The sequence below is a fragment of the Electrophorus electricus genome, chromosome 19, assembly GCF_041902795.1.
Source record: "Electrophorus electricus isolate QZ-2024a chromosome 19, ASM4190279v1, whole genome shotgun sequence".
NCBI lineage: Eukaryota > Metazoa > Chordata > Actinopteri > Gymnotiformes > Gymnotidae > Electrophorus > Electrophorus electricus.
Genome location: NC_137515.1, coordinates 16,735,703 through 16,757,576, shown reverse-complemented (window position 1 = coordinate 16,757,576; position 21,874 = coordinate 16,735,703). Strand labels below are relative to the sequence as shown.

Here is a 21,874-nt window from a genome sequence, read left to right as displayed (position 1 = left end):
CTGGGTAGTACAATAGAAACTGGGGGCCTATCCGATTTTATATAGCTTTTTTACAGTCATCTCAAATTAGCAAGAATGTTGCACTATGCTTTCCTACCTCCTCTGAGCAGTGATTAGTGATTAGTGGTTAGTGAGCAGCGTCAATAATGGCCTGTTTAGCCGTTACTGTTACGATTTCAGTATGACTTCAGTGATCCACTTCTGAATAGGGCATATCTTGTAGTCCTGCCCTGGAAGGTCCAGACTGGCCAGTCCCAAAGACTAAACTGAATCCCAGATCCACTCTCAGGCACACAGAGCAACCTAACAGTTTGCCTGCTAGCCCTGTGTAGGCCCATCTACAGCGCAATGACTCGTACCTTTGTGCTGGAGTAGAAGTTCTGTTGTGTATCTTTCCTTTTTGCGTCTGGAGGTGGAGGCTCTGTGATGCATTAATTCCAGGATCATTCATTCCAAGATCATTCTAGTCTCCTTCAGCTTATGTTGGCCTGCACAGCCGTTTTACGTTCTCCGCTTCCTGCCCAAAGCCATATTCCCCAACTCCTCATTTGCTTTCCATATGCATGAGAGGGTGTTAACACTCATCCGTCGTCAGTCAGCACACTGTGGTCACTTTCTCTGTGGTCATCCTTCACTCATGGTAGCGGTTTTGGACGCTTCTCTGCAGGATCTGCAGAGCGGCTGTTAAAGTGATGCACTGGAGAGGCAGCAGGTGTGAGACGGGTCCCACCCGGCTTCAGCTCTGGCTCCAAGCTCGTCGCCATTCCTTCCGGAAGTTGCCGGAGTGGTGTTAATGTCTGTAGGAGCTGAGATCAGGGATAGCCCAGTGCCCCACAGTGTGCTGTTTGGACAGCTGTGATGTGTCTTAATAAACGTGATAATGTCTCAGTTTAAGGAGAAGATTAATATCAGGATCTGGAGTTCAGCCTCGTGTATCTCTTATTTTAACACGTTCGTAGCAGGAATTGTAGATAGGGTTTTCTGCTCCCAGATCAAGTTAATGGAATTTCAAGCAGAATTCCCTTGATCTCATAATCTCGGCCAAGAATCAGGCTTAATCCATGAAGTTCATAAACAGGATTAGCTGTGTAGACATCTGTCAGTGTAATTTGAGCACCATTAGTCATATTACTTGTTGGGTCCTGGTAATATATATGGTCCTGTTGAATTCCTGTATACTGAGACTGTACGGAGTAAAATGTCAGACACCTAGAACCTATATTTTTTGTTTTGGTTTTTAAGGGCCTATTGGGAATTACTGGGGTCAGTGTAGTAGCTATAGCTGATCTTCCTTCTCTAACACTCCTCCTAAGCTTGGTAACTAACTAATGAAGCAGACCAGGTGTGTTTGAGAAAGGAACTCACCCTGCCATAGAAGGAATAATGCACCTCTGAAAGGGCCGGCGTGGGCCGACGAAGATGACCATGAACTCTGGTTTGGCTTTGAGTGGAACACGCACGCACACAGTCCACTATGAACTCAGTGACTCGGTGCTTGGGGCACACGAGCACAGGGAATGTGCACGGGGAGTTTGCATCACGCAGCAAAAATTCTCCTGACCGATCTGGCCTGTATTGATTCACATCAGGCCTCAAAAACATGGCAATGAAACCAGACAGAGTTCTAGACTCATCTGAATCATTTCAAATCAGTGTGCTTCACTTTACCAAGTGCTTCTGAAATGAAGATAGTCAGACTATGACAGGCATGTTTTTCCCTTCATGTCATTCAGTACATCTCTGTTAAATCTTTCTATCTCTCTCTCTTTCTCTCTCTCTTGCCCCTCAACATTCTCTGTCAATCCAATGACCGTTGCATCCATTTTTCTGCTGTTGATAACTCAGCTGGAAAGGTCCTTTTTGCTCTGATCCGTAGTTGTTGTTTGAGTCGTACTCTTTTGGGCCCTGATCTCTGGACTCCGCAACGTTTGGGTTTGTCTCTGGATTATTCAAACTGTTAAACGTGTTAAGTCTGCCATGAGTTGGCGTCCATGGCATCAGTCGTCACTACCTTCATTCACAGCCTCACAGAAGCCTTACAGAAGAGTGCATTAATTCTACTGCACCAACATGTTTTTAACCAGATTTTAATTGCAGAGCTTTTGAAAAGACTGTACTGAAAAAGCAAAATGTTACAGTAAGAACACGCAGCAGAGGTAACTGAGGCTTTGAAATGTTTTCCTTTTTCAGACTCGTTTATTGTGGTTTTTAAATTCGGAATCCGCGGTGTCCTCTTAAAGTAGCTTTCCCTGAGGAGGTGCTGTTCATTAGGCCAGTGTTAAACATCCCCTACTAAACAGTCCATGTTTTGGCTCTTCGGTCTTTCTCCTGTAAAAGCAACCGCAGAATTAGCAAGTTGTTTGGCTTTGAATCACTCAAAGCTAATAAAGACTACACTGATATATTCGGTGAACCGCACTCTAAGGCTCATTCCTCCGTGGCTGGTTCTCTAGCGGTTGCTTCTTTCCTTTGGGGCTGGCTCTTTAAAGGCTGCTTTTTTCCTTCAGGGCTGGTTCCTTAAAGGCTGCTTCTTTCCTTTGGGGCTGGCTCCTTAAAGGCTGCTTCTTTCCTTTGGGGCTGGTTCTAAAGTGTCCTTTTCTTCATTTCTCTTGGTGCTCTTTCTAACATCCATGGACTGTTCTGCCTGGAAGATGAATGATGATGGTGTGGAGACAAGAGGTAGATTCGGTTTCATTATTCACGCATGTGTCTGTGTGTGTGTGTGTGTGTGTGTGTGTGTGTGTGTGTGTGTGTCCCTCTCGATGCTCAGTGCTTGCCTCTTTCTCTCCCAGCTGGAGCTGGACTACGCCTTGACCCACATGCTAACTTATGCTTGGCCATCATGTTTTTCTTGGCCATTCCTGTAGTCTTAGGTAGCCAAAAGCAGAGAAAATAGAGTGCATGTGGGAGTGTATTGGAACTCGTAGTCTGGCGTGTGTGTGTGTGTGTGTCTGCACTTGTGCATGCATATGTGTGTGTGAGGGTCCATATGTGTTCCTTTTAGCATGCTTTTATGCTGCCGTGTGCATACAGTCTGTATCTCTACAAGAATTTATTACCCCTATTCCTATAGGGAGTGACTTAATTATCTAGTGAGCATGTGACATAAAAAACCCAAAGCAGTCTTCTTTGATCTGACCCCGGGCTGAGTCTTAACCTGCCTTTAAGCTAGCCCATTCTTCTTTAGCTTGACTTTCCCTCCCATACGGGCCTCTCAGCACGTGAACGGAGAGCAGAGCATGAACGGGTTACATCCCCCATCCGGCCTGCAGCGCTCCACAGACAGCTTTATTTAAGCACGCGTGGCCCTGCTAAACCTCTCGGAAGCAGGCCTTTCACGAGCCACATAGCCCCTTAGGGAGCAGAGATATGGGAAATGCTCCATCCATGTGGTGGTGTGCCGCTTTTGATGCGACAGGTGCTTTGCAAATCGAAGCGCTCCCCTCTTCTCCAGGAGCGTTGCAATGCCATGCGTTTCACTGGAGAGAAACGGAGTGTGGATGAGCTATTTGTCATGCTCGAGTATTGCAAGGGCACTCTTTTACGGAGAGAGAGAGAGAGAGAGAGAGAGAGGGAAAGAGAGAGAAAAAGAGAGAAAGAGAAAAAAAATAGAGAAAGAGTGAAAGAGTTGTAAATTGATAGTCTTTCTGGAATGTGGTCTGAATATTTTACACCTGGAATTCTCTTTCAGTGACCTCTCCAAAGCCCAAAGCCCTCTCCTTCACCCATTTTCTGGGGGACAGGACTCTGATGAACAAAAACCTGCTATTACCCTTCCCATGTGTATACAGCTTTGTTTTACAATTTGTGGATATTCCAGACATGGTCTGTATACACTACCAAGTTACATATAGCAAGCATGTTGATCTTTTGAACTTATTGAGTTTGTCCATACGACCCCCAGAACTGTAAGAAGCTGTCTCTCAGTTTGTCCAACACTGTTGCTTCCTCTACCTCACTCAGTCTCTGCTCTACCCATCAGCCCTCAGCTCCTCGGTGTGCGGAGCGCTGATTTATATCCACAGTGTGAAGAGGGGTCATGACCCCAACTCACTCCACAGGGTTCAGGGAATTCAACCCTTTAACCATCTGGTTAGAATGTGTAGCTTTACATTATATTGATTTGCGAATGCTGGAACAGAAGCAACGCCGCGACACACATGCAGACGTGGCGTCTGGTCCGTCGCTCGAACAAAGGCCTTCAGCAGTGGGACACTGGAAGCTAAATATGATTATCTTAACTGCATTCTGCCTGAACAAATATTCAATCTAGTTATTGCCTCGGAGGGAGCAGTGTGTCACTTCAACCTTGATTTAGGTGTTGTGTGTCGCTGTTGGCTACCCCCTGACAGGCATTTATCGTGACTTCTTCTTTCGTGCACGGTTTGCGGCTTGTGATTGGTTTTCATGCTGTGCTAATCCAATACGGCTTCAGTTAGTCAGATTAGAAGACCTGTGTGTTTTTTACGGTATTAAGACTAAGCAGGACATCACGGAGGCTCCATCCCCTCTGCCCCACTTCTTCTGGTTCTAATTGAGCATTTCACGATTATATATTTACGTTTTGCACACCGTGCCTTCCTACCTGGGTCACCAAAAGCCGCATGCCCTCTGTCTCACCCTTATTAACGTGTGACCCCTCTGCGGATTCTCAAGACATAGCAGGTTTACTGGAGCTGCATCTCTGCTCTCCTTCTGTTCTTCCCCACTGTCTCCGCGCACATGAGCTGATGTTCCTTTGATGTGGCTGCCCCCTTTGACCCGATCTGTTAGTGAACTGCTTTCACTCGTGCTAATGTGAGCAGTCAGAGCAACCCAAAACTGCAGCAGTTTTGAGTCCGCTGTCGTGTTCCTCGGCTGACTCTACCTTGTTATTCCTTGAATGATTCTATCTCATCCTTACTTGGCTGACTCTGCCTCGTCGTTCCTTGGCTGATTTCACCTCGTCCTTCCTCGGCTGACTCCGTTAGTGGTGTGGCTGTGCCGGGTTGGCCTGTCCTCAGCACACATCAAACAGCGCCTCAGGGAAGGAGAGCCGTGACAGCAGAAGCGCTCGGCTCGTCTTCTCCACACAGGGACCTCGGACTCTGCTTCCAGCCGAAAGGGCTCACTGTGCTCTTGTGTCCTGTGGAGCGTGAGTCACTCCTGGAATGGATGAGAGCCACAATCCCATCAGACTGACTTACCTCGAGGTGATTAATAGACCGGCGTTAAACATTAGATCATTTAACCAAGAGACTGCTAAAGAGCCACAAAGGAGTGTATTTGAATATTATTCAATCACTTAGGGATATAATATATTATGTGGGCCAAGTGAAAAACAACTTTCCATTGTGGTCAAAGTGACATTGGAGATGAATTCCTATCCTGAAATGGTTGAGACAGTGCATGTTATATACAAGTTGTGTTTAATGGAATTTAATTATGTAAGTATTATTGTTGTCTGATTAATTCAGTATAAATGTTCATTCATATTGAATTCAAGTGCAAAATGGAGAATGTGAGAGTGTGATTGGTTGAGAGATTCTTGAAATCACAGGCCACCAAATCTCTAAAACCGAATGTTCAACCAATGAGTGTTTGGAAGTGATCTACTAACCAAAGAGTGGCTGTTGGCTTAATGAACCATGTTTCTTGTGTACCCCTCCCCCCATCTAAGGAAAAAGGGCAACATTCTTTGATAAATCTGAGCCTTGCGTCTGATGAATGTGGCTGATATGTTCTCCCCTGTTCACAAGCCCCAGTCTTATGGCGATAAGCCTGGGGAGCCATTAGAGCTATGAGATACAGGGCATGATGTTGAGCTGAGCTGTTCACTGTGCTCTTTGGGTAATTGTTTCCATATTTGCTCATTTGCTTTTCCTCCTTTGAAGGCAAAGTCCGAGTCTTCCACACGGCGAACAGAGACAGGGAATACCGGGACTACCGAACTGGTGATACGCGCATAGCAGGTCAACTTCGCTCGTGGTTCCGCCTCTGAACGAACTCTTTCCCGAGGAAGAGCAGGTGAAGTCTTGGCTCAAGTGTTTTGGCAGGAAGGCAGAATTGTGGCTGCTTTGCAGATTAGCTAGCGCAGTTAGACTCTGTTGGGCAATTGAAGCTAATGTCTAACGGATGGGACAGGTAATGTTTGGAACACCAAGAGAAAGGAAGAAAGAAGAAGGTCTTTATTAGAACAGCAATACCTCATCCCTTTGGATTTTCACTTCCAAGAAAAGCACGTGTTGGAGTCAGTGGGACATTCCTCTCTCTGCATATTCACCATTAAGAATTGTGACACTGCAGAGACTGAACTTATTTTCCTCTTAGAAGTCTTGCTTTCAAGACTTTTCTGTTACTGGATGCAGGAGTAGCCCTGACATTTAGAACCTCTGTGATTTGTGGGTTTACCACACCAGTGCGAACTTGTGCACATGTGACCATCATGCTGTGATCCTGAACAAATACAGATTATGTCGCTGAGATTAAATCTTTGCGCCTTGCTTTGAACAGCTTAATTGGATCTGATTCAGTGAAACCCAGTGATTCAGTGTCATGACTGACATCATGTCTGAAAATGACCCCTTAAATAATTTCATGTATTTGGTCCTTAGAAAAACGAAGTGAGCCTGGATGTGGCTCTGTGTGTGTGTGTTTGTGTGTGTGTGTGTTTGTGTTTGTGTGTTTGATTTGGAGATAACAGGTGGCCCATCATTGTGTTACACATATGTATAGTTTGGCATATGAATAGTTTGTTTCATGAGTAGCAAGAAGTCACGTCAATGCCTAAGAAAGGACGAGGTCAGGGGTTAAATTAGAACATGCACTGGGCAGCTTGCTGTTCAGATGACCTTTGACCCTGCCCTTTTCATGCACTTAGGCTCCCCCAGAACTGCGCTGGATCTCAAAGTGTGAAATTGAGGCCAGTACTGAGTGCATGAGGAGGAAGTGTGGGGTCAAACATCACATGACACTTCCGCTCCGAAGTCAAACTGCCTTACATGCATTTTGAGAAGAAGGGACCATCAAATAATCCGATGTATTTTCTTCTTAACCAAACGAATCTGGAATCACTGTTGAATTCATTTTACCTGCCAGTACATTAACTTTTTTTTTTTAATTTACCTGCTACTGGGTTAGTGAAATATTATTTTCCCATATTCAGTAACACTCTTCATGAAGAGACAGTTTACAGTCGGAAGACAGTGAGAAGGGTTGGTTTACACAAGGTGCGTCTGATCACAGATCAGCCTTCTTCATGTGAGACACTACTGTAGAGCCATGTTTGGGCTCTGTACACCATGCGGTTCTGTCGTTTTGGCCTTCATGAGGAAGGCCAGACTGGAGGGCTCCACTGGTGATGGATAGACCAGAGACTCGCGTATCTGGCGTCAGACTTATGCGCCTGTTCCCTCCGAAAGGACACAAAGTGCATCCAGGAACTTCAGATCGTCCTGAAACACACTGAAGCATGTGCTTCCGGAAAGGACCTCCCACTGCGACGTCTGCTAGTGCAGACCGGGTCTGCGTGATGGACAGATGCGCGGCTGGAAGGTAAACAGGGAAGGGAGCGTGCCGCGGGGGTGTAGGGAAGGCTGCCGTCTGCGCGCCTGTGTTTATGGAGCCCTGACAGTATGTGCTTACCCCTGCCGTGCCCCCCACCCCAGACTGGAGGGGAGTGCCCCTGGAGCACAACCCTCCTCCCCCCCGGGGCTTCAGTGGAAGATGAGGCATCCGGGGCCGTGCCGCTCGAACACTTCGCCCCCCCCGTGATTGAGTTGCCCACGCTGCAGTGCTGATTAGGCACCGAGGAGGCATGTATAATGTGGCAGGGGCAGTTTATACAGCCCTAATGCTGTTTGGGTTTCAGGCGGGCCTGTAATTGAGCCCACACCATCTGATGCAGGCTGGTGGTGATCTCTGATGAGCGACAGCAGTGCCCTAAAGGGAGTTGTGTTTCTCGGCCACAGAGGGGCCGTATTTTCAGTCTGTCCCACTGTTGGAAGCTCTCTGACTTTCTCCCTCTCCCTCTTGGTTAGCTAAGGACTTAGATCAACAAAGGTATCATGAGTGGATGCCAGAGAGGAGGAGTTATTTGGAAGGTAGAGGCAACAGTGGAGTCACTCCTCCTCCTGGTCTGCCTTTTGTCAGTAGTCTTAAGACAATATCAATACATCATTCACCTTGTGCTCGTATGATGGAATGGAAACAGTGCAGAACATTGTGTGGCCTGTGGATATGAACTATTAATGTCTGGGTAAACTATTTCTTGGTAGTTGATTCTCAGCACTGTAAAAACACAGATATTCTTCTTAGCTTGTTATATTTGGCAACTCTGCATATGCAACGTTCTGTCACTTTTTAAGCATGTTTTTGCATTTAGGATTGTAGGCAAGGCGAGTTTATTTACTTTTCATAAACAGCAGCAATTTGAACTGCTTTGTGAAATATTCACAAAGGCCCTGATCCATGCTTGGATATGTCCAGAGAAGCATTTATTTTTGAATGAACTGTGTCTCAGTGGGTGAGATTGTCCTGAATGAACCTAAATATGCTTACCAGAGCTGGCTTCATGGCTCCCCGTGACTGTCAGCATGATATATAGCTCTAACCAAGCTTATTGATTCACCCCTTCATTACCTTAAGACTCACTGAAGCAGGAATCAATACATACTGATCAGGACAGTTTTTGTGTAGCATAGCACTAGGCTACAGAGAGGAGTAATGCAACCAACATATGGTGAAATGAACAATTATGACTCTTAACACTACACTCAGCAGAATGTATAAAAATACAGACGTGTTTCGTGTGTGATAATAGGTTGCTGCATTGTGCATGGCCCTGTTTATGTGCAGATGCAGATGCGTGGAGGACTCGCTAGTGTCTGTCTATGCCCAGGTGCTGGACACCAGGGGAGGGTGTGTGTGTGTGGGGGAGGGGGGGGGGGGTGGCGGAGAGCTCTTCCCAGGTGGAGGACCAGGGACTAGTTCCACTCTCTTCTCCTTCCAGAGTCTCATTAGAGGCCTAGAGGGGACGTTAATCAGCCTGCATTTAGCCAGATTGGTCCCAAGGCCCCGTCCTAATGACTCAAATAGCAGCATATCGCATGCCTCGGGCCTGTACTGGACGTCATGGGAGGCATGCCTGAGCCAGTCCAGTTCGCAGCTTTGTGTATTTCTTTTTGTGGTAGACAGCATTTGAATTCTGCACACATATTATTGTACAGGACAGAGAAGTAACAGCCCTCTTCACATGGCAGCCAAACATATCGTGCTAGTGTCACTACAGCGGTGACTGCGATCTGGAGACTGCGATCGCAGCCTCTGCCTAATACTTAGCCAAGTGGCTGTAAACAAAACATGTAAACATTTAAACCTCAAATGCCAAAGGGAACAGACTAAGTTATCTTTAACTCACTTGCTCTACAGCGTTCTGTACACATGCTTTTACCATGAGCTGCAGATTGAAAGCAGTAAGCTCTTGACTGCACTTCAAAGAAAAAACTCATGACTAGAAACACTGGAGGCCAACAAATCCCACAAGTCTGTAAAAAAAAAAAGAAGCATCCTTGCTTTAGCAAGTGAAGGGAGGCACCAACCACTCTATGCTGTTATTTTATAAGAAAGCCACTAAAATGTCACTGCACATAGGATATACAGTACTGACCTGTGCCGGTGCCTTTAGACTGTAAATCCTCTCGGAGATCGCCTCCTACAAAATAACAGCACACCGCAGTGCGTATACAAACCCTAGCTTCCACCGGTTATGCATTTGCCTTGGTCGGGACAAACCACAGCCGAAGTCGGTCTCTTCTCATCTGTTGCCGTTTCAATTCGAAATACTGTACACTAGATCGGACAGCCCCCAGTTTGTCAGTGCTCCATTTAATGACTGTTTTCTGAAACCCTGTGAGCGAAATTACCATGCTTGAATAATTGGCAGTGATCTGTACTCTGTAGTAATGAATTTCCACTCAACACGAGCTCCATTAGTGTCTGGAAATACTAGAATTTTGTGTTTTCTCGTTGTGGCATTTCTTGTTTATGCTTGCCATATTTATAATTTTCCGTGCTTATTGGAATTCCAGTAGAACCAGGCTGTAAAAGATCTGTCATCACATCTAAGCGTCTTGGCACACCATGATCATGTATGCTATTGCATGGCAATTTGGGCTTAATTTAGATGATTATAAATTATTTGGAAATTATTTCCCAAAATCGGGCCTCACTGAAGCAACTGCTTTTGATCTGTCGATGGTGCATGTCGTAATGAATAAAGTAAGACGTGTCCTGCAAAGAAAAGATGGTCACAGAAAGGTAAATGATATGCTAAACAGCTTTTTATATTTGGTTTATTGCTGCAAAATGACGGTTGTGGAAATGAGCACCTCTGGCCACTTTGCGGTCAAAAGAGAAGAACATGTAACGTGCGATTCCCAACGCCTGTGCTCGGATTGGTCCGTTCTTCCAGACGAGGCTGCTAGGGAGTATCTCTGCCTCGGTCCAGCCTCTTTGCACACCTCCATGTTTCGTGGCAGGCATCTGAATGCCAGAAGGGCCTTCGGCCATCTCACAGAGTGCAGATCCCAGTGGAGCAGAGCTGCACTCAGCCTCTATTTTATGCACGCTGTGCATTTGTCGTGCTGGGTCAGTGTGGGTGGCGGCAATGATCTGTTGGGTAATTCTGTCACATTTTCTCAGTCTAGATCAATACTAAGAATCTTTGTGATTTACGAGTTCTTACCGGTTCTTGGTATATGGTACTTACTGACAAGGTGATGTGATAATTATTGATTGTCATGAAAATAAATGTAATATTTATTTCAAAGCTGTCAAAACCAAGATTCGCGATCTGTACTTGCCTGTATTAATGTATGTTTCATATCTGAAGACTCAAAAGCAGGGACCACTAGCCATTTAGAAGGTTCTACCTGTGTTTGCTGACTGTTTTCAAGAACCAGTTGCTACTTGTAGTTTTTCTTTCTTATAGTTACAAGATCTATAATAAGAAGAATAAAAATATATAATAAGAATCTCTTGTGGGTATATTACTAATATCGCTCTGCTAGGGTCATTGATGCCAGAGTTGGCATGCCAGTGATTTAAGTAGCTAGAAATGTGTAAGAGTTTGTTAAAATAGGCACAGTGTCATATCTGATTAAGTCACAGGCTCTGGAATATGCTTTGAAATAGACCTACAGGAGAGGCTTAGAGGTGGTAGTGTCACATTTAAAGCTTAGTACCAGATAAAATCGCATTCAAATTCCCTTCATCCTAATATAGGCCAGGGCTGTAATTGTAGTGGAGAATCCCCTTAACCCCTCTTAAGCCTACCTGACCCAGACGCTGAAACGCAGACTTTACTGAACTAAAGTAAGACTGGAGAGATGAAGTGCTGTAGTAAGCCATATATTACAATAATTATGCAGTGGTGTAACTAGTATTTGAAACTGTTTTCTGGAGTACACATCTGTGAATCCATGTGAGATGTGAACATGTTTGTCTGAGAGACAAGCGGCTTATTGGAAAAAAGAAAAAATGCCAACATTGTCTGTGTGTGTGTGTGTGTGTGTGTGTGTATGAGTGGGTGGGTGTGTGTGTGTGTGCGTGCGTGTGTGCGTGTGTGCCTGCAGCACATGTATATATCGGAGCCCAGTGTTTAGGGAGAGAAAAGCCTCTTGTAAAAAACTTGGGTAAATTTTACCTTTAGCCCCTTGACATTGGATGCAAGCAAGAGATAAACCCAAGGATTAATAATTTAGACCGCATGTTAGGCACCGCAAAGCAATGTAATAACAAACCATTCATAACACTTGTAAATGCGTGCTGACCCAGGGAGGCAGCAAGCCATTAAATTGAGTTTGTGGCTGTATAACATTAACATGAGCACATGGAAGGCATTCAGGGAGAAGTGCTAGTAGTTCATTTGGTTTAACTGGAGAGAAGCCTTCATAACATCACTCTTGCCATCACGGTCAAACTGCACCAGACAGCAATGAAACGCTGTTTACTGTGGTTAAAATGTCACGTAATTCGATGCAGAAATGCCATTTAAAACCTGGCCAACACTGCATCTTCATTCTTGCCACTATCAAATTATCATAGCCTTTTGATGTTAATTCATGGCACACTATTAAGTTTGCCAAAGATCCTTTGCAAAATCTTGCCTACGTGACAATTTCTGCCTCAGGAGTAGATGTGCATGTGTGACTATCTCAGCAAGACGTTCTCTGAAACATCCCACTTTTATTCTGATTATCTTTGTGTTTTTAGATTTTTTTTCCCCTCTTTAACTCCTTAAGGGACATTCACATTTATATAGCCCTTTGAGCTACAGAGCCATAGACTGAATTTGAGTGTTTGACTCTATTTTGAGAGTCTTTACAGTAAGAATCTTTTGGTTTGGAACATGGTCAATGTAGGCCCTCCACAAGTGAGTCCTACATGTATCAAGTCTCTCTGGATAATACTGCTGATGTAGGATTTTCTAATGGCACTCAGCTAGAGGTGAAAGGTCGAATCAGATACAAGATCCTTACAGTGAAGTTTGATACCCATGGCCCTGGTTTCCATCTCTCAGCCTGAGAGAGTTGTGAGTTACGGTTTACAGTGGGTTGTGGGCTTTCCTGGGAGAATAATTTCACCTTAGGAATGGCTATGTCTTAAAGGCAGGGTAGGCCTTCATGCAGACAGAATTGCTACTCTGTTTTCACACCAGAGTCTTATCCATCTGTTTCATGCTCCTAAATTGTCTTTCAGATTTGGAGACATGCTTGGAGAGTGGAGCCACGCTACACTTTTCCTTCAGCCTGATCTCCCATTGTGTTGCTTTGTCAAATTGCAGCCACAATATTGTGTATATGCATATGATCTCTCTCTCTCTCTGTCTCTCTCTCTCTCTCTCTGTCTCTCTCTCTCTCTCTCTCCCTCTCTCTCCCTCTCTCTCTCCCTCTCTCTCTCTCTCTCCCTCTCTCTCTCTCTCTCTCTCTCTCTCTCTCTCTCTCTCTCTCTCTCACGTGTTTAATTCATTGATGAACGAGGAATGCAGACAGCAGAGATGAGAGGATCCCTGTCTCATTAGAGCTGAGACATATTAAGGCTGGTCCTGGCGACTCCTGTGATCTGTGCTTCATTTCAATTTCCGTTGATGAGCTCTCGGGATCTCAGCGCGTGCTGTGTATGAGCGACTTTACCGGCTCCAGAGTCTGGATCTTCTTCTCCTTCTTACTGCCTTTTGGTTGAACTCGATGCAGGTGGAGGTCAGCTGAGATTGGGCCCCCTGCTCACTCATCCCTGGGCGATTCTCTACCTCCGTGAGTTGGTCCTGCAACAGACCTGGTCCTGGACACGCTCTTAATCACCAAATCCAGACTGGACAACGTCCTATCTACCCAAGCATCTGGTTTATCTATTATGACATGCAATGTGTCTACAATTTCACACCTCGTTAGTTCTATCATTTTTTTTATGTTGTGTTGTAGAGTAATACCATAATCATTTCATACATAGAAACGTTAATGTTAATATAATTACCCTTACTCTTATTCTTTTTTATTGTTTCTGTATTGTTTTCATGGCATATTATTGAATTCTTTTCATATTGTTATGCCGGCTGGTGTCAGCCAGAGGAGGGTGGACCCCCTTTGAGTCTTGAGGTTGCTTGAGGTTGCTTGAGGTTGCTTCCTCACAGTCTCGGGGAGTTTTCTCTCATCGCTGTTGCCTTTGGCTCGCTCACTGGGGGCTCGGACGTATGTAAACCTGCATTTTGTGACAACGGCTGTTTTAAAAAAGTGCTATATAAACAACCTTTGATTGCCCTTGCAACTGCTGGCTGTGTAAGGCCCTCGATATGCTCAACATTTTAGTGCTCTCCCAAGTTTTACCCAAAGGCTTCAGTGCATGGGAATTTTGTTCCGTGTTTATCCCGGCAGGCATAGCTTGCAGGTTTTACGCGCCCAGGCCTCGGAACTCCTGGGGTGTGTGGAGAATCGATGAATCCTGCTCCCCTCCCCCCTGTCAGAACGGCCCGGTCTCCCTGCAGCTGGGGCCCTCTGTACACCTGCCCCCACAGGGCCCCAGTGCCGCTCCAAGCTTCCCTAATGCTTTTCTCATCTGCACCTCATTCCATTCCGAGGGACTAAGGACTACACACCTGACCAGATCGTGACCGTGGTGTTCCTCTACCTCCCTGAGGCTTTTGGGAACATATAGGGTTGACACCGTCTGGCTGTCTGTCTCTTCCACCCCTTTGTTTTATTGCTTTACTGTTTTACTTCCTTGTTCTCATTTCGTTTCTTCCTTCTGTTTTTCTCTGACTGTCGACACTCTTTTGGTTGACCAGTCATATGATCAAAGTGTAAAACTCACAAAAGCACCGTTGCCTCTTTCTTTGCTCTCAGTGGATCCTCAACCAGCTGCAGAGAGACATTGTTCCTTCAGTAAAACTAACTCTGACTTTAGCAGGCGTAAACATTACTGCGTTCCCATTTTCCGCTCGGAAGCCTTAGCCTGTGCGTCCTGCAGCCATGCGTGTGATCAAGCCTCCAAGAATTATATGGTAGATTCACAAACAGCGGTGGAGTGATTTGGCCATCGTCCAGCTTCTTGGCTGTTTTCTTCAGCCTTTAAAGGCACAGACATGTTGTAGTGGATGAGCAAATTTGTAGCGGGGATCACAAAGCGGAGCTGTCTCACTGTCGAGACATGCCTCCTAGCCGGGAAGGAATCATTTGGCCCTCTTGGGCCAGATTTTAAAAGAAATCGGTTCTTCTATAGAAGTCTGCTTTTTACAGTTGCTGTAAATGACACCAAGTAAAGTTATGGGGTTGCTTTCAAAGTGAAGCGTATAAAAATTTTGTTGAGAAGCAGGCCCTGCTGAGTCAAAGGTCATTTCCCACTAATGTTTTGCAGGGAACTCTTTGTTGGGTTAATGGCCTTTGAGGCTGCGTGCATGTATGGAGATGATGAATGACGGGTTCCTGGGACCACCAGTGCAATTCTGTTTACGGAGTGCAACATGGAGGAAGAAAAGTTAGCCCAGAAAGAGGAGTCGAGAGGTCGTGGCCTGAACCTTTCCGGTTGTAGAAATCCCCCAGAGCAGAGCCCTGTGAACGACACCTGAGGTCTGCTGGAGCCCTTCCTTACTGTGTCCATGTTGTAATGCGAGTCAGCTGCTGGACATCCTGGATGTTGTAGAGAGTTGGACGATGGGCTTTGTCTCCGCCCCTCCGGTGGCATGTCTGTGCTGAACGCATGTCAGTCTGCTTAAAATGGCTAAGCTGCTCTTTTAACCCTGTACACCAGGGTGATCAGCTAGCTTGCTGATCTGGGACCAGTCTGGCTGTTCTGTGGACAATCTCCTGCTTGACATTTGGGCAGGAATCTGGTTAAGGAAAAGCTTCCACTGAGAGTGACACCTGGTGAGAAAGGGAATTCCTTCTAATGTCATAAGAAAATGTCTGGTAGGCAGACAAACTTGACCTGACCTGAGTCGTAAACATAGGCTTCCTCTTTCCCAGCTGGTGGACATATAGCAAACCAGTCCTCTTAAAAACAATCTTCCCTGTTTTAACTTTCTTCTGTAGCTCCTATAAGACAAACCTCCACTCCAACATCCCTTTGTTTCGGTGTTCCATTGACTTTTCTTTATATCGGTCAGTGATTCTGATTAGTCCATCCCAGCCTGTTAATTTTATATTTTCCCTCAGTATTGTATCATGAACATATCACTGAGCTGTTGTCTGGATGCCAGAATGTGGAGGCAACATGCCTGGACTAACAAATGGTTTTGTGATTTGTGGAGGCCGGCCTGGTGTTTGCTGATCCAAAACACTGGGCCTTCTGTTCTTTTGGGCCTTCTAGCTTGCAACAACCACTCTAACAGGCAAACACTGCGTTTGTAACACTTCCAAGCAAATAATGGAAAACTATCCGAAATCGGTGTGGGGGGGGGGGTGGGGGGTGATACTATCTAATATCCATAGATATGCAAAAGTTTTTCTCTATAACTAACTTTTCTTTCTTTCTTTCTTTCTTTCTTTCTTTCTTTCTTTCTTTCTCTTTTATTCATATTGCTCTTATATTCCTTTGGTGAGTAAATATAGTATATATGCCAGTCATGGCTCAGCCTTCAGTCATGCCTACAGTAAATCATACCTGCTTCGATTACCGCTAGCCGCGCGCGCCAGCCTGTTTGTCCCAGCTGCCCGTTTGTTCCCTTCTGTTCTGAGTGAGTGCCAGGGAGAGCATGCTTGTCTGCATGGCAAGTTGCCCAGCTGTACGGGCATGACTCAGGCACCCCGGACAGCTCCCAGACACTGACGCATCCTTCACGTGCACACCCTTCTCCCGTGCACGTTTGCTGCCGTGCTCTGCACGGTGCCTAATCCGAGTCAGAGCAGAAATGTCTGGAAGATGTCTCCAAAGAGGCAGAAAATTGTTTGTGGTGAAAGTGCTTTGTAGTGTTTCTGTGTGCTTCCAAATTGGGCGTCTGTGGTTTTGGCATTCTGACTGTCAGTTCAGTTACGTATAGTTTGCTTTGTTGACACTTTATTGACTGCATTTCAAAGCAGTCATCATGAGGTCGTAACATCTAGACAATGCATGCAGTACAAGAACAAAAGATTTAAAAAAAAATGTCATTATGATCCCCACTCAGCAATAACACAATCGTGACTCGTCTGTGTTTTCTGCAGGTGACAGCGAAAGACGCTGATGGCGGTTCCTTTGGTGCCGTTACGTACTCGTTAGGGTCGAGTTCCAGCAACTCTGCCCCCTTGCTGTTCAGTATTAATAAAGAGACGGGCCAAATCTGCACCAGCGCCGGCATGGATCGGGACGGGGGACCAGAGAGCTATGAGTTTACAGTCACTGCGGCTGACGGGGTGAGAGAACTACAGCCATAGACTACTGGAAAGAGTCCTAACACAGGATCCTCTACAGTAGCCAATTTGTACAGTTGTACTTTTTACGAATGGTTTATTGCTTATTCTATTGGTTTATAATGCTGGTCGGTTTCGTCTTACTAATCAGTCTTTTTACCGTGGTGATTTTTATCCGGCTGACCAATAAATAGCAGTTTCCAGTTAGGGCCTGGTATGTACGGTGTATTGGTACAAAGTGGCGTTTGTCCTGTCACTGAATATCCAGACTCCTACACCAGCTCTCAGATCCAGCCGCAACAGTGATTGGCCTCCAAATAAAAATACAGTAAAACATAATGTCTCTGTAGGGAATTGTTAGACACACAAACACACCCACACTCAAATGTGCTTCCTTATTCTTTTTCTTTCTCTTTCTCTCTCTCTCTCTCTCGCTCTCTCTCTCTCTGCCCAGGGTGGCCTGAGTACGCTGGCCTATGTGAACGTGTCTCTGCTGGACATCAATGACAACAGGCCCACGTTTTACCCAGTGAACTATGCCATGAGCCTGAGCTCTCAGAGTGCGCCGGGCACCTCCGTCGTTAGGGTGACGGCTCACGATCCAGACGCTGGTGGGAACGGCAAGGTGACGTACCGCACCGTGCCGGGAGGAGGCTCTGACTTCTTCACCCTCAACAAAGACACAGGTACGTGTCTGTGTGTGGGAGTGTGTGTGTGAGAGAGAGAGAGACAGACGCGCTGCTGATGTGTATGCCACAGTGCATGTTTCACAGTGGTTACAATCCTTCATCCCCCTACGGTCCGCGCCGCTTAAATGTAGCAGTGCGTGCATCCGTTGATTCCAGATGTGTGGACAGTCTCTTGTATACACAGCTGGAACCAACACACCACACCGTGCTGCGGTTCTCACCGCTTTTTTTCTCAATGCAGGGGTGATCTCGCTCTCGCGCTCCCTGCACGGAAGGGCCAACTCTGTCATCACCATGGTGATCACGGCACTGGATGGGGGTGGGCTCACGGCGCCGGTCAACGCCAGAGTGAACATCAGCGTGGTGGCAGGCTCTGTAGCGCCCCCTGTGTTTGAGCAGGCACAGTACTTCTTCACTGTGTCGGAGGACGTGCTGCGAGGCACCGAGGTCGGCGTGGTGCACGCCAGCAGCAGAAACGGTGGGTGCTCACTCACCTCCACCCTCCCTCCGCCCCTGACCGGCTGCTTCAACCTGACATAGTCTCTGACATCTGAACAAAGTGCGCTATCCAACCGATACGAAAAGTCACAAGCTATTGGTGTTTGGGGCGGATGTAGAAGTCATAGCTTCCCCATAACTGATGCCTGTGAAATCCGACCTGATGCCTCACCCTTGTTAGAATTCTTGTGAATTTTGCGTGACATCGGGCTGAGGAAGCCGAACGCGTAGCTTGCAGACGTTTGCCGTTCCCAGCACTTCTCGCACGCACAGCTTTCTAAATCTGCAGCACTGACATGCCTGTGAGTGTCTGCACGATGCTTGTGAGATGTGGGGATGGGATGTGCTGAAAGGTCTAATACTGAGTCTTCTCACTCACATGGAGCCAGTTGGACAAATAGGAAAACAGCTGCAGCATGGAGTTCATTAAGCCACCACATCAATCATGGATTCCATTCTGCTGCCACTGTGGTGTTATTGTACTTTACATTCTGGCATTTGTTCCCTGACAGTGGGGGGGGGGGGTGTTTCGTACTTTGTAACTGAATGATGGATGACTTTTGTGATGTTTTTACTGACTTGACATTAGAGAATACCGGAGTAGTGTCTCTTCTCTCTGCTCTCTCTCTATTTCTCTCTCCTTTCCTCTCTCTTCCTCACTCCTTCTCTCTCGAACTGTCTCTACTGCTCTCCCCGCCCAGGAGCTGTGAAGGACGTAGTTTACACCATCTCCTCTGGCGACCCAGACGGCTATTTTATGGTGGACCCAGAGACGGGCGCGCTGCGCACCAGCCTACCGCTGGACCACGAGGCCCGGCCCTCGCTGGAGCTGGAGGTGCAGGCACGGAGCGGGTCCCCACCCGCCTTCGGCCAGGCGCGGGTACGCATCAGCGTGGGCGACGTCAACGACAACGCGCCCACCTTCGTGCCCTCCTCGTCCGAGTCGCTGCTCTTGCCTGAGGCCACCCGGGTCGGCACGGTGGTGTACCGCGTGCAGGCCGAGGACCGCGACTCTGGCGCCAACGGGCAGCTGAGTTTCGACCTGCTGCCGGCCGGAAGCCAGCGCACGTTCGGCGTGGAGCGCAGCAGCGGCGAGGTGCGGCTGATCGGCAGCCTGTCGTACGACAGCGTGCCTCGCCACGACCTGCGCGTGCTGGCAAAGGACAGCGGCACACCGCAGCTGAGTGCCACATTCACACTGGTGGTGCACGTGCAAGCCGAGGACGGCCAGGGGCCCGTGTTCGACACCATCACCTACCGCGTGGAACTGAAGGAGAACACAGCTCTCAACACACGCTTCCTGCAGGTGCGTGCCCTCAACAGGGACCCTGGCGGGAACGGTGCCCCCGCTGGGGGTTCCGCCCCTGCCGCTCCGCTCTCCTACCACCTCCGGCCCGATGGCGACGCGGCCGGGTTCGGCATCGCCGCCGACAGCGGCTGGTTGTTCGTGAAGAGCGCCCTGGACAGGGAGGCCAAGGACATCTACCTGCTGACCGTGCTGGCCACGTCGGGCAGCGGACAGATGAAGAAAACGGGCAGCGCCACCGTGAGGGTCGCCGTCACCGACGAGAACGATAACTCCCCGCGTCTCTCCCAGGACAGGGTCTTCTTGGCGGTGAGGGAGAACCTGCCCGCAGGTACAGGCTTCGGAAGAATCGCAGCCACAGATCGCGATGCCAACCTCAACAGCCGCCTCACCTATAGACTGCTGCACACCGATCGCAACTTCCAGATCAACTCCCAGACTGGTGAGGAGGAATAGTCTTTAGTGGTTATGGTTAAACTGCCCAGGCAGTTGGCATTATTCAGCTAATTTATGTGCCCTATTTCAGTTAAATTACAAAACAAAGTCCCTGTGGCTACTGTGATTAAGTGCTGGTGCCCACTAAGGTTATTGCCACTGGCCCCCACCAGGATTTTTATATAAGATTCTTTCTTTCTTTCTCGCCTCTCGCGTTTGGGCCTTCCCTCTGCCTCTTCAGGCGAGATCAGCACCAGAGCGGCGCTGGATCGCGAGCACCAGTCCAGCTATCAGCTTGTGGTGGTGGTGCAGGATGGAGGCACTCCACCACACAGTGCCACGGGCACCGCCCACATCACCGTGCTGGACGAGAACGACAATGCGCCGGCCTTCAGCCATACGCAGCCCGGCAGGGAGCTGCTCATCCAGGTGAGAGCCACAGCAGGAGCTGGGAATCAGCACTACGTAATGATAAACATATGGAGAGCTATCATGCAGACTGTAGTGCCAATATCGTGTGATTATAAGAAGCATTGGTGGTGTCAAGCAAGTCTTCTTAATGTGTGTGTGTGTGTGTGTGTGTGTGTCTCAGGTGCAGGAGGGCCTGCCTGCTGGCTCTGTGTTGGGAACACTGCAGGCTAAAGACCCAGATGAAGGAGAGAATGGTACAGTCTTCTACACACTATCTGGTAAGCAAGTGAACATTCTGTGTGAAGAGTGAAGAAATCACAGAACCTTATTACCTAAGGAGAGATATGTATAATGCTACAATAAATGCTACATCTAATAACATAAAGGTGGTGTACATTTTGTGCAAATAAAGTAGAAATTTTATAAAGATACAGAACCAGTCCAGCTTGATATGCATGTCACTACTGTTCTGCTATACAGCTGCTTCTGATGAGGGGAGTCAAAATAGATAAACAGACTTCTGAGTGAAAAGAATATGTTTGTCATTTAGTTTGTGTCTTCGGAACTCCCTTTACCCCTTTTCCCTGTCAGGCTCCCGGGCGGAGCGCTTCTCCCTGAACCCCGCCACGGGAGAGCTGCGCTCCTCCTCTCCACTGAGGAGGGATGAGAAGGCAGAGTACAGTCTGACGGTGACTGCCTCGGACCGCGGTGCTCCGTCTCAGAGCTCCTCTTGCGTCCTGCATGTCCAGGTCGGGCCCGTCTGTCTGTTCAATTCTGTCAACTCTAACGAATCTGCAGATAAACCAGAGTTGGGTAACAGATGTGTGGTATCTTCAGTGCATTGAGAGAACTGACATGGAAACAGTCAGAACGTCTGTTCAGGAAGTCAAAGAACTCAAAACACTCATTACCCACACCCCCGACCCCTCCAGTGCGCTACGGATGAACATGGACTGAACATGTGCATTGTGCACGGTTTCGTACGATCCACTACTTTTCATTTCATATCCGCTCACGAGTGTCCAGATCCCAGAGAATGCATTGAGTGGAAGTGTTGCTGGCTTGCTGTGGGCCTCTTGGTGCTTTCTCACATGCTAATTCCAAAAAGGGGGTAGGATACTAATTGTCGAGGGTATGGTTGCCAGCGATATCTTACTGCTCTTACAGAGTGGAAAGAGAGAGAGGGAGAGAGAAAGAGGAGGAGAGAAAGAGGAGGAAAGAGGAAGAAAAGAAAAGGCACCTTTGAATCAAGTGTTCCCAGATGGCCCTTGATTGGCCCCAGCTGCGTCTCTCTCAGATCAGGCGGGGAGAGAGCTGCCCAGCGTAGCCCGGTGGCACGGTAGCACTCATGGCTACACTCAGCCCAGATAGCCTTTCACCACAACAGCATCAAGATAATATTACACATACCAGTCAAGTTAAAACCAGGCATGCTCGGATTGTCTGGTACACTGCGTTTTAGGAAAATGCCAAGTATTGCAGTTATAAGCATTCTACAGCCCCTCTGATGCTCAGTGCAGTCTGGGCAGACTGTTTGCTTTTCATGGGGATTTAAGTGTGAACACTCTCACCTGTTATCATTATGAAGCCGTATTTGCAGCCTCGCTAAAAGGGCACAAGAATTGACCGTACTGTGCTTTCATGTGGTACACAGTCCCGTCCTGCCTCCACCACAA

At 47.4% G+C, this 21,874-nt stretch overlaps 1 protein-coding gene across 1 annotated transcript in view; it reads left to right on the top strand.

Annotated features, from left to right (window-relative positions):
- Window positions 1-21,874, top strand: part of dchs1b (dachsous cadherin-related 1b) — an 84,801-nt gene that overhangs the window by 47,164 nt on the left and 15,763 nt on the right. Inside the window, exons 3-9 of the mRNA XM_027000893.3 lie at window positions 16,674-16,862; window positions 17,314-17,545; window positions 17,790-18,026; window positions 18,748-19,794; window positions 20,029-20,216; window positions 20,380-20,476; window positions 20,790-20,947. Of these exons, the coding sequence (XP_026856694.2) occupies window positions 16,674-16,862; window positions 17,314-17,545; window positions 17,790-18,026; window positions 18,748-19,794; window positions 20,029-20,216; window positions 20,380-20,476; window positions 20,790-20,947 (2,148 nt within the window). The remainder of the gene's footprint in view (window positions 1-16,673; window positions 16,863-17,313; window positions 17,546-17,789; window positions 18,027-18,747; window positions 19,795-20,028; window positions 20,217-20,379; window positions 20,477-20,789; window positions 20,948-21,874) is intronic.